The sequence below is a fragment of the Lentinula edodes genome (assembly GCF_021015755.1).
Source record: "Lentinula edodes strain Le(Bin) 0899 ss11 chromosome Unknown C8R40scaffold_38, whole genome shotgun sequence".
In the NCBI taxonomy this organism is placed as follows: Eukaryota; Fungi; Basidiomycota; class Agaricomycetes; order Agaricales; family Omphalotaceae; genus Lentinula; species Lentinula edodes.
In genome coordinates this window covers 108,215-121,642 of record NW_025764344.1, presented here as the reverse complement: position 1 = coordinate 121,642, position 13,428 = coordinate 108,215, and the positions used below count along the sequence as shown (strand labels likewise).

Sequence of the window (13,428 nt, the reverse complement as noted above, 5' to 3'; positions counted from 1 at the left end):
CATGAGCTCTCGGACCTTGATCTTGTTGGGAGATGCTTTCCCTTTTGTTGCCGATTCATTCCGGATGCACGTGATTCACCTTACTTATAGTCATTTTCACACGTTCATCACCCTCAGTTGTTACTACCTTATTGGTTCCACACTGAGGGTGAGTCCTTTTTATTTTGTACCTATACTCGTCGATACTCACTAGCTACTTAGTTTTGTCTCGTTTCGTTCTTCGTACAGGTACAAATCTCAGTTGTTACTACCTTATTGGTTCCACACTGAGGTTTTGTCTCGTTTCGTTCTTCGTACAGGATACTCGACCTCTAAGAGGTTATGGGTTCTTTCCTTTAGGTCTTGAATCTATACGTAGAACACATAGAACCAATTTTCAGCTCAATTTTTAGAGTGACGTGTTCGTTCTCGCTTAACGCGACTGATACGCGAATACTTGCCTCCGTGGATGTATACCGACGAAACGGGATCTCCGATGGATCTCACTGATCCTGTCCATCGCGATTGCGCTCCGTCGACATCATATCAAACGCCGGTCTCTGCACCTCTTCGTCCAATCCAACATTCGCCTGCATATATGCACATTCCAACTCGCGATCGTCTTTCCACTGGTCCAGGGCCGGGACATCTGATCACTTTTCCTTCATCTCCTGTCCTTTCTCATATAAACCATAGCTCTACGATTCCTTCTTTTCCTTCTATCCAGACTCTTCCTCAATCCATTTCTGAAAACTGGCATCGTCGTGTACCTACCTTCCCGGATAATTTGCATAATCAAGTTAATGTTTCTCGTCCTCTCCCTCCTGCACCACCTAATACTTTTAATAACCTTACGCAAACTTATACTCCTGATGTTCCTCCTCCTTTCCCTTTTTTCAATTACGTACGATCACCTGTCTCGGTTCCACCAGCTTCAATCGCTCCTGGACGTATCGCTTCTCGAATGGGTTTGCCTTACGTTATCAATCGCTCTCCATCGAGGATCATGCATCAACCTCAACCTCACCAACTTGTTGATCTGGACCGCCTTTCTTCCCCATCCTTGACTTTCCACAACGATTATCATAGTGCTCCTGCTGTAATGACGGAATTCCCTCGAGAGTCCGATGGAATCCCTCAAAGTCGACCTAATACCACTCATACAATTCCACCATGGTTTCCGGTTCATATTCCACCTCCACCAGAACAGTCATACCCCATGTATTACCCTAATCCACCATACCCTTATCCTTATCCGTATCCACTATCTTCCGAACCACCTCGTTCAATTACACCTCGGGTTAAGATTGAATATTCATCAATTCACTCGACGTTTCTTGCAACGATAAAGGATACGGACTCACTCAAGGATCGCAAATCCTGGGTCAAGTGGAACGAAGGAGTTTGGCAAGCCGTTGCTGATGGCTTCGTACTGGGACACATATGTGATGAACCACCTCCGGGTACTCCACGGACGGAATGGAATACACCTTTACTACGACCGGTGCTATCTTCCAATCCTACGAGAAAGGAATTAGAATAAGAATGACGGTTGGACATCTTCTATTCTCACCGCTCGACTTTCCGATGAGGCAAGAAATCATCTTCCGCCTATGATTGATGATCGAGGAGAACGATGAACTGCTCGACAGATATACATTCGATTGAAAGCAGCTTACCAAGCGGCACCAGACCGAAAGGTGTGTCTTCGAATACAGGACGAACTAATGACTTCGCAAATCCATAGCATGGATATCGAGAAGTTCAATCTAAAATGGAGTTCGACACTTACCACTCTTAGAAATTATGGCTATGACATACCCTGGGATACTCTTATCTCCAAGTATATCTCGAAGCTACCATCGGGTCCTCGCTATGTTTACCTCAAACAAGTTCTCGAAGAGGAATTCGATGAACCAGCTGTAGTACCGAACAGGGAACTCTTTGACAAATTCGCTATTCATTTGGAAAATACACGTAACCGAGAACTCTTGGATCTTTCCGAATCTGGGGGTGGATTGTACAACCGTTGTTTTCAGAAGACCGTACCAGGCACGAATGATAAACCACTGGACTCTCAGAAACCTCGGGACACACCCACCTCATCCAAACCAAATACGAAACCAACTGCTTATGTTACGACCTCTAATTCGCATGCTACCGCAACGACTTCGAAGATTGAGAATGTGGATAATGTACCTGATGTAACTACTGTTTTGCCAACCAATAATACAACCGTTCGTTCCACTTACCCTGCGCGCCAACTTAAACCGTTTGCTGCACTTTTGTCTACATTTCCGAATTCTCCTTTACCAAGTGAATACCCGACGAACGCTCAATCCTTTGCGTACTCCTCACTGGTTCAGAAAAACCATACCCTTTTGGATTCAGCCTGCACCAATCATATCGTCAACGATTGAAGTTTTTTCCATACATACGATGTCGATGGAGCTACCGCCGTTCAGACAGCTAATTCGGGAATACTTTCGACTCAAGCATCCGGAACATGCTATTTCAAAACTCGCATCGAGGGCACGAATGATACATTAATCCTGGAGATGCACGACTGCCTGTATGCGCCGGATGCTCCTGTATCATTAATCTCTGTAGGCGCAATGCTTGAACACGGTTTCACCTTTACCATTCTACCTGACATAGTCAAGATTCACCCGGAAGCAGACCGATACTTTATTGCTAACGTTACAAACCGACTTTGCATTTTACGAGGGAGATTCATATTACCAGATAATGACTCCGCAGACCCTATTCACCTTGCTATGCCGGTGTTTATCCCTCGAATACCTAACGGTGCATTGTTTCACGAGCGTTTCAGCCATCCGGGGGTAGATTTGACGAATGAACTCCTTACTGGCAAAAACGCAACAGGACTTGACAAATGGAATGGAACCAAGATGCGCGGTATATGTGATTCATGTTTGAAAGGAAAACATCCCCGATTCGCTTATCCATATCATGGAAATCGAGCTTCAGCACCATTAGAACTCATCCATACAGACACATGTGGACCTATCGGAACAATGTCGAACCACCATAGTTCCCACTTCAACATCATCGTCGATGACTATACGAGCGCTTTAGCGGGAGGTTGTTTTGCAAAGAAAAATCAAGCGTTGCGGATCATAAAGACAACGATTTCGACATGGGAGAACATCATGGCACCTCATAAAGTTAAAAGCATTCGACTTGACGGAGCGAAAGAATTCCATGGCTCTGAAGCGACTTCATACTTTGAAGAGAAAGGAATTTCGGTTCAGAAGACCGCGGCATATTCTCATCAACAAAATGGTAAAGCCGAACGATGGGTCCGCATAATCGAAAACGACGCTATGACGATGTTAATACATGCTGGATTACCCTTACAATTCTGGGAGGATGCAGTCCGTACTGCGCTATACATCCATTTCCGGCTTCCAACAAAAACAATCCCAAATAATAAAACTCCATATGAAATAGTCCATAAAACAGCTCCGAACCTTTCACATTTACGAGTATGGGGGTGTCAATGTTGGATTCAGGTTTCTGAAGACGTCCGTTTAAAATTTGGGGATAAGATGATAGAGGGAATTTTCATCAGATATGAAGAAAATCGAAAGGGTTGGAGAGTTCGGGATACTCAAGGCAAAGACCATTTTTCAGACCAAGTTGTATTTAACGAATCCCAATTCGGCTGTTTACATGGACCAAAACCCTTGAAATCTACCAAACCAACATCTGATTCTTCAACTACCGGAATGACGCCTATCCAAACTCCGATTCCTCCTAAAGGATCTCGCGTACCATTAAACTCACTAAACGAGGAAAAGAATGGAGGGACGGAATTAGAAAATGTGATGAATTGATCGCAGAACGACGAGTCCAGAATGGATTACAGCCGAATCATACAACCCAAGTCAAAAATGATATTACCGGATGTTCATTAGCGTGCCACATAACCGAAGACAACTTTTCATGCCTAGACGACGATACGGACATCTTCTTCGCAGCACTTGCCAATATTCCTCAACCTCTGAATCCTATTCCAACCAAATCGACAACAACCTCGAAACCAACGACCTTTGATCTCAAAAAACCACCATCGACAAGACGACAGATGCTACTATGACCTGACGCTACGGACTGGCTTGCAGCAGAGGACAAGGAAATTACTGGTTTGTTCGAAATGGGTGTATTTGAGGCAACAGAGAGATGTCCGAGAGATAAGTTTCCGATTGGGCTGAAGATGGTCTATGACCTCAAACTCGATGGAACGAAAAAGGCAAGACTTGTGGCGCAGGGTTTTACACAACGACCTGAAGACTATGGTAACGTTCACGCTCCTGTTACGCGAATGGTATCATATCGAATAGTGATGGCATGGACAGCAAAAATGAATCTAGAACTTTTTTCATTTGACGTTAAACAGGCATTTCTGAACGCACCTTTGGTGGAAGAGATCTACGTCAAACAGATTCCCGGTTGGCCTATACCTAATTCACCATCTGCGGTATATCGCTTACGAAGAGCACTATATGGGCTTCATCAAGCATCGGCGGCATGGTATTCGACTTTGTGTAATGCTTTGGAAGATCTTGGCTTTACCCGCTGCGAATGCGATAATGCTGTTTTTATTGGATGATGGACAATACCTCCTGATTCATCTATTCCGATGCCAGAAAACGGTGACCCGCTAGTAATGTTCATCCCTGTTCACGTCGATGATGGCTTAGTCTCGACAAATTCTTCGGAACTCTACTCATGGTTCATCAAAAGCATTAACTTACGATTCAAGGTCATTGATTTAGGGCCAACCTCCACATTCCTAGGAATTCGAATCTATCGGGATCGCGCTCTACGATTGTTATGGCTGTCCCAGGAGAACTACGTGACGGAATTACTAGAGCAATATGGACTACTGGAATGCGTCTCACACGACCTACCACTCCGCTACAAATTCAATGGATCTGAATCAACAACTTCCGTTTATGATGATGTTGATTCCGAATCTCTAACCAAGATTTACCAAGCTCTTGTTGGATGTCTACTATTTCTAGCTCTGTGTACACGACCAGACATTGCATACTCAGTTATGTTCCTCGCACAATTTAATTCCAAACCCTCACCTCGACATCTCATCGCGGTGAAGGGAACACTCCAATACCTGGCCAAGACTTGATCATGGGCACTGCAATATGGGGGTGCACACCGTAACGATCTCATCAAAACCCTTGGAATTGACTCCGACATGATGGCCTTATCTGACGCTGATTGGGGAAGCAATTCCATAGATTGAAAATCAATTTCGGGTTTCGGAATCTTTTTATTCGGGGGATTAGTTGCATGGTCCGCTTCAAAACAGAAGAGTATCGCGCTCTTGTCGACTGAAGCTGAGTACATGGGTTTGACGCATGTTCTCAAAGAACTTCTTTGGATTCGGGTATTTACATCTCTCATTCAACTTCCAATTCCTCATCCATTTCCGCTTATATCTGACAATCGCTCTTCCATTGACATTGCCAACTCGCATTCTGTATCCAACCGCTCCAAACATATCGACATTCGTTATCATTTTATCCGCTCCCATATCGAAGATGATTCCATTACGACAATTTGGTGTTCTTCGCTTGACATGATTGCCGACATATTCACAAAGTCTTTACCTACCGATTTACATTACAAACACTCACTTTCACTTGGACTAATCCCACTCCCTGACATACCTTGATATTTTTCCTTCATTCATCGGTGGGGGTGTGTTGGGAGATGCTTTCCCTTTTGTTGCCGATTCATTCTGGATGCACGTGATTCACCTTACTTATAGTCATTTTCACACGTTCATCACCCTCAGTTGTTACTACCTTATTGGTTCCACACTGAGGGTGAGTCCTTTTTATTTTGTACCTATACTCGTCGATACTCACTAGCTACTTAGTTTTGTCTCGTTTCGTTCTTCGTACAGGTACAAATCTCAGTTGTTACTACCTTATTGGTTCCACACTGAGGTTTTGTCTCGTTTCGTTCTTCGTACAGGATACTTGACCTCTAAGAGATCTAGGTAACATCAAAGCTTCCCATCACGTCCACCTATGTATTGCTTCTCCATTACCACCTTCACCGCTTGAGGATACTGTCATGTTTTGACCACAACCAGGCCAGCCTAATACCAGCTCCACAATCATAGACCACAAAAGTCCCTAACTCTTAGCCTCAGGACCATCTCCATACCTCCCCAAGAAGGTACATCTTTCATGTAACCATCACCTCTATCACAACCTTCACAGCTCAGCAGAACCTCCCTCAACACGCCTGATAACCCCATCAACATGCCCGAGACCTCCATCAACACGCCTCCCCGCCTGACAGACATGCGAATCTAGATCACAGCTGATTCGACAATCAAGGCTCCTAATGCTCTCTTGTTCACTTCCTGTAGCTATATCAGTACCCTTGTAACATAAACATCCCCAGCTTGGTATATTTTGAACACACACCCTTTTGCATAGGTCCAGTCCCTGTCCCTTTGTGCCTGCTAACCATATGGATTTCTCTTTACTCTCTGTTTCTCTACTCTTGTCCTTTGTCTCTACGATCGTCTAAACGATCCAATATACGCTTCTACTTCACGTCTAAGCAACCCGAGTGAGTCTTCGAGCTCCCTCGACCAATACTAAAGCTCCCCAATGTCTACTGTTTTGGTGAGCCAACCTCCCCAACTGCTCCATAAGCACTGGGACCTCGATCTAGGTAATGGCGAAGGTATCTCTTACATTGGACTATGTACTGCTTCTCCACTACTACCTCCACCACTCGAGGACACCCACCGCTACCCCCACTTCCTGGGCTTCTACCTTATCGGGAGCTCACATGTTTGAGACCCATGTGGATCAACTACAATCTACAACGATCCTACGTTCGTTCTTAGCTAGTACAACTCATACTATGTAGCGCTCTTACGTCTACAGGTCCCTGTTATGTCCTAGGGACCTCCCTGGACCTTCTAGGAGCCCCTTCAAGGGTCACATCTCGCAATTCCAACCACTACTAGGTCATTCCTGTCCTCAGTCACAGTTCCCGTAGCTCCCTTTGAGCTCCAGCTTGCTCTTAGCATGCTACAACATAAACTCCTCATACCAAACCCAACTTTAAGACCAAGTCAGACCCAGGTCTTACATTATACCAAGCTCTCCCGTCACTGAACGGACCCGTTGCAACGAAATGTCTGCAATGTCAACGGTAACGAGCTTGCCTTGTTTTTGTGTGAAAGAGAAAGGAAGGAATCAAATGGGCACTCCAACCAACCAATCTAATACACAATATGCGAGTTCACTGCTATCAAATTTATTTAATAGCAAGGGGTAGCATTGGCAAAGGTTCCGCAAAGCTTTGAGAGCTAGGTAAGAAGCTTCAATCAATCAATTTGAATTGTTCTAAGGATTTGGTATATTCAGCACGATTTGTGCTTTGATCGTATTGATATGGGTATATCAAGAATTGGGGGTTTGAATCAAAGTAAATTTAAAATCGAAACACACAGACCCCTATGGAGGGCTAGAACTATGTGCTGGCACAACCACACAGTGTGATTTGCCCTTAAGACCAATGACTGATCCTAAGTTCGAAGAATACCCAACAGCTGGATATAACTTCTCGCAGTCACAAGGAGCAGAACACAACGTTCCTATACTCACAAGTGCCGGGCCCAAATAGCTGCTAGCGAAGAGGTTTCAGTTTGGCGGGAGTGTGTCTTTCCTTTTCACGGATTAGCACTGCAACATCATCCCAAAATCACTTGTATTCCAGATACATTGGATCGCTATTTATACATACAGGATATAGAGTTGCACAGTACAATTAATTTTGATAAAATAGATGTTCAGAACCACAAGGAAACTTCTACAATAGGCCAGATATCATTTAATTTGAATCTACACGTCCTGATTTGGTCCATAATGGTTCCAAGATTCTAGTATACCTCCAAACATAGGCAGGTACCTCACTATTCATTTAGTTTAATTGCTTTGGAGAATGACTCGAATGGTGTTCAACACTTCCTTCGATCTGTCACGAAGCGGCAAAGGCAGAGTGACTAATGGAGCAGGAGAGCGGAGTGACTAAGCAGAGCGGCGAGGCGGAGCGACTAAGCAGAACGGAGGCAGGCTGGTCCCAGATAATGACGGAGATATATTGAGTATCGTAGTCATAGGTAATAGTAAGTAAACACATACCTGGTCCCAGATAATGACAGAGAGGTCAAGATAAGGGACCAGGCTGTGGAGGGTTGGCTATATATACATAATCCGATCTGCGAGAAACAACGATGTAATACTGTACAGTGCAGGGGCAAGGAAGGTGGTGGAAGCCGATAGAAAGAGAAGGTGGGTCAGGTGGATCAGTAATCGATAGATCAGTAATTGATGGGGATTGACAGCAATGGGATGATGTATCGTACAAGTAAAGGCATCGAGACGGTGAGAAAGGGAAAATGATAGGGGCTGCGTACTTTATGACATTACCCCCCTCCTTATGACCATTGCCCTCGATGGTCAAGGTTTTGCTGCTGTCGGGTATTTTTTGTGAAAGGCCCAAACAATTTTTGGTGCCTGACTAAGGTTGGGTGCGGTTTCCCAAGAGTTGTGTCCTGCATCATAACCTTTCCACTTTACTAGATATTCCAACTTCTTCCATCATACCTGACTGTCTAAGATGTCCTCCACTTCATACTCCGGCTCATCTTCATCTTCTAAGTATACTGGCTCTGGTGGTGTTGGTATTTCGCCATTAATGGGGTTACCTTTCCATGGGTATAGTTTGTCGACATGGAAAATGGGATGAAGGCAATCCAGTGACAGGGGAAGGTCAAGGCAGTAGTCCAGAGGTCCGACCTTCTCCAGAATGCGGTAAGATCCTAGCTGTCGGTCTCCTAGCTTTTCGCTGGATAGCTGCAGGTTAATGTCCTCTGCACTTAGCCAGACTGGGTCCCCAACTTTGAATTGATGCGCTTTTCGCTTCCCACGTTCGTATCCCTCCTTCTGTTGCTTCTTTCCTAGATGTAAAGCAGCTCCAGCATCCTGCCACGCTTCTCGGAGAATCCGTATGCGGTCGTCCACCGCTGGAATGCCACTGCGGTGGCCAACCGGGATATTAAACAGGGGGAGGTATCCGTAGGTTAACTCGAATGGGGACATGCCTAGGGCCGAATGAGTCCGTGAATTAATCACAAACTCCGCCATAGGGAGGTGTTCTGCCCAGTTGTCTTGTCGTTGTCCCACGTAGAGGCGGATGTATTTCTCCACTTCTTGATTTGCGCGTTCAGTTTGGCCATTGGACTGAGGACGGTATCCGGAGGTTAGATCTGACTTGATCCCCAGCATAGCGAGGAGGGATCGCATGAGTTTAGCTGCAAACTGAGGTCCGCAGTCGGATTTGAAGTGGAGGGGGAGACCATGGAGACGGAAGATCTCTCGGTAGTAGATATCGGCGACACCTTCAGCTGTGATGGAGCTGGTGCAAGGAATAGCATGGATTTGTTTTCCATACAGGTCTGTACAGACCAAGACCGCATTGTATCCTTGGGAGTTAGGCAGTTGTGTTATCAGGTCAACCCCTACCTCTTCCCATAGACCGGATGGTACGTCCAGTGGTTGAGTTACAGCTCGTGGGTGTCGTTGGCTCTTCTTGCGGGCACAAATCTCACATCCCTCAACATATTTCTCCACAAAAGAACGCAGTGTTGGCCACCAGAAGTGGGTGCTAACTAAATCGAGTGTTCCATGGAGCCTAGGGTGTCTAGTAGTGGGATGGTCATGACATTGACGTAGTACTTCTGTGCGCAGATCATTGTCTGCTGGCACATACACTCGTCCTCGGTAGTAGACCAGACCGTTGTCCTCCTCCCATTTGGCAATTCCATTGGCCAAGCGCTGTAGTCCGTGCTCTTTGACCATTTTGAGACCTTCCAATACCTGTGCTTCCCGCTGTGAGGCTTTCCGGATGTGATCCTCTAAGGAGTTCCATAGGATAGAAGCTGCAATTTTGGTGAAATGGTTGGGCTTAAAGACTGTCTGCTGTCAATTATCCTCATTGTCTAGTACCTGGTGGGCTGCCATACGGGAAAGAGCATCAGCCTGAGTGTTTATTCTACCAGGGCGGTGGATCATGTGGAAGTCAAACCGTGAAAGGTATAGAGCCCAGCGAGCTTGGCGGCGGGTGAGGTCTTGAGCTGTGCGCCAAAATTCGAGGTTAGAGTGATCCGTGATGATGTCAAATGGCTGGGGTAGTCCCTCTAGGAAGTTCCTCCAGTCCTTCAACGCTTCTATGATGGCTAGCATTTCCCGGTCGTAGATCTCGTAGTTTTGTTCTGCTGGTTGCATAGAGGCTGATCTGAAGGTGACAGGATGCCATTGGCCGTCATCTTGCTTCTGCATGAGGGCACCGCCGGTAGCAAAGCCTGAAGCATCTACCTCGATTCTGGTTGGTCTGTCTGGTGTCCATAGGGCTAGGATGGGTGCAGAGATGAAGGCCTCTCGGAGGGTATCAAATGCTTGTTGCTGGGTGTCCATCCAGGTGAAGGATATATCTTTCCGAGTGAGGTCATTCAGGGGCCTGGCTATCCTTGCAAAGTTCCGGATAAAGCGCCGGTAGAAGTTAGCAAATCCAAGGAACCCTTGTAGCTCTCGAAGGTTAGTGGGGGCTGGCCAGTCGCGAACTGCAGCTACCTTTACCGGGTCCATCCTCACCTCCCCTTCCGATATAATAAGGCCTAGATATTCAATCTGTTGTTGTTCGAATTCACACTTCTCCGGTCATAGGTATAGATCATGCTTCTCCAACTGGGTTAGTACTTCCCGTACCACTCGTCAATGCTCCTGAAGATCACTACTGAAGATGAGGATGTCATCTAGGTAAACCGCTACCTTTCCAGCTGCAATGAGGTCTGCAAATATAGCATTCGTAAGTGCTTGAAATGTTGCAGGGGAGTTGGTGAGACCAAAGAACATAACCTTAGGCTCGAACAGCCCTCGTGTGGTTGCAAAGGCCCCTTTCCATTCGTGACCTTCCTTGATTCTGACATTGTTATAGCCCCAGTGTACATCAAACTTGGTGAAATATCAAGCCCCTTGAAGCCAACTAATTATATCAGCCACCAATGGGAAGGGGTAGTGGTTCTTCACAGTATACTCATTCAGTTTCCGATAATCCTGTACGAAACAGAGTTTCCCATCCTTCTTCTTCACAAAGAAGACTGGGGACGAGATGGGTGATTTGGAGGGAACAATGTAGCCTTTCCGCAGATTCTCTTCTAGGAAGCGATCCAACTCCTCCTGCTCATTTAGGGACATGGGGTAAATCTTGGTGCGCATGGTCGCCGGTGCTCCAGGTATGAGATCAATTGCATGGTCCCAAGGTTGGTGGGCAGGTAATCGTTTGGAGGCGGATTCTAAGAAAACCTTCTTGAAATCACGGTACTGCTCAGGGACCATTTCTTCAAAGGTTTTAACGGGTTTGTCTCAGTTGGCTTCCTCTGCTAGCTGCTGGGAGTAAGTGAATCCTGCGGTGCACCAGACTTCCTCAGTCTGTTCCTCTAGGATTCCTGCTTTTACCCATGCCCGGCGAGTTTTATGATTGGCTCGGATTCAGTGTATTGGCGGTTCTTCCACCACTGCTGATTCTGTCATGCCTCGACCATTATCCACAGCCCTCTTAATGGTGACTACCAGGACAGCCCCAGTATCAGCCATACGCTCTCACCCCTGTGCACCGATCCACGCCCATACCTCCCCAAGACAGTATCATCTTCAGTATCACCTTCCTCCCCATGACACGAGTAGCTCGTAAACCTCCCCCGACACACGTTTGAAGCCCTCCTACACCTACCCCATTAAGGTACTAATCTCGATTACATGCCTCATGGCCCCTGATGTTCCCTTGTTCACTTCCTGTACCTATTTAAGTAGCTCTGATACGTCCCCAAGCCCCAGCTTGGTATATTTTGAACACACACCCTTTTGCATAGGTCCAGTCCCTGTCCCTTTGTACCTGCTAACCATACAGATTTCTCGTTACTCTCTGTTTCTCTACCTCTGTTTCTCTTTACTCTCGTCTACTGTCTCTCTGATCGTCTATACGATCAAATATACACTTTTACTTCAAGTCTAAGCCATCCGAGTGAGTCTCCGAGCTCCCTCGAACATTACTAAAGCTCCCCAACGCCTAAACACTTTGGTGAGCTACCCTTCCCCAGACCTCCCAGAGCTCCCTAGCTACTTCGTAAGCTTCAGGACCTCGATCTAAGTAATGTCGAAGCTACCCCTCACGTCAAACCATGTATCGCTTCTCCGTTACCACCTCCAACACTTGAGGACGTCCATCCTCAAGCCCAGTCCCTGGGAACCTACCTTCCTGGGTGTATACCTTCTCGGGAGCTTACCACCTCGAGACCCATTTCCATCTACGACCTATTCAAACCCTATATTGACGTTCTAGTGAGTACAACTCCTACTACGCGATATTACAAGGTTCCATACTTCTACCTAACCTCCCTACGCCTTAGGGACCTCCCTGGACCTCCTAGGAACCCCCTCAAGGATCACCATCTCTTCGCCCCAGCCACTACTAGGTCATTCCTGTCCTCGGTCGCGGTTCCCGTAGCTCCCTTCGAGCTCCAGCCTGCTCCTAGCACGCTACAACATAAACCTTCATATACCAAACCCTACCCTAAGACCTATTCTGACCCAGGTCTTACAACTGGTTGATGATGGATGCCACTCAAAGAAGACATGTGCCTCCGGAGATGCCGGAGCCCAGTCCCTCGCGTTTGCCGAAGAAGAGAAGGAGGGTCGTGGGTAGCGAGGAGGAAGATGAAGAACAACAAGGAGTGGAGGAGAATGTTGGGGAAGGGGAAAAGGAGGAGGATGGAGAAGAAGAAGAAGAAGAGGAAAGAGATGAACCGGCGCTGAAGAAGGCCCGGTCAGAGAAAGGGAAGGAGAGGGAGGAGTAGAGTAGGGAAATGGACATTGGACAATGGCCCTTTGGCCTCCTTCTTGCCTTCTTGTTGTTAATATAACTTTTTTGGTTTTTTGTATAAAAATATTATCGCATCTTGAAACTGAAAGTGAACGGTCGCAAGTGGCAACTGTTAAGATCATGTACACCGTGGGACCGTGCCAAGGCCACAAGGTGTCTAAGTGCAGAAGACGAGTGGGACAGTAGTGAAGTTATTAACAACACCGCCGTTACGCCGTTAGTCCCCGGAGAGCAAGAGTAGAGAGGGAGGAGCTAAGTAGCAGCCAGGTCGGAGCGGCGGTATCGCCGATGACGAGGAGCGAACCAGAGGACGTCTAAGTCCTAGGGTTATAGTAGAGAGTACTCCAAGGCGTTGAGCCTGAAGACTTAGAGAAGAGTTGAGTTGAGAAGGGAGATCTAAGTTGATAATTAAACTGAGGAACTACAGTA

The 13,428-nt window shown here is 46.5% G+C and overlaps 1 protein-coding gene across 1 annotated transcript; it reads left to right on the top strand.

Annotated features, from left to right (window-relative positions):
- Positions 1 to 475: 475 nt before the first annotated feature.
- C8R40DRAFT_1174701 (uncharacterized protein) lies at positions 476 to 1,522 on the top strand (the record flags this gene model as incomplete). Its single annotated transcript, XM_046232214.1, has 1 exon — positions 476 to 1,522. One exon carries the CDS (start codon positions 476 to 478, stop codon positions 1,520 to 1,522), a length of 1,047 nt encoding a protein of 348 aa, XP_046082369.1.
- Between the last annotated feature and the right edge of the window lie 11,906 nt (positions 1,523 to 13,428).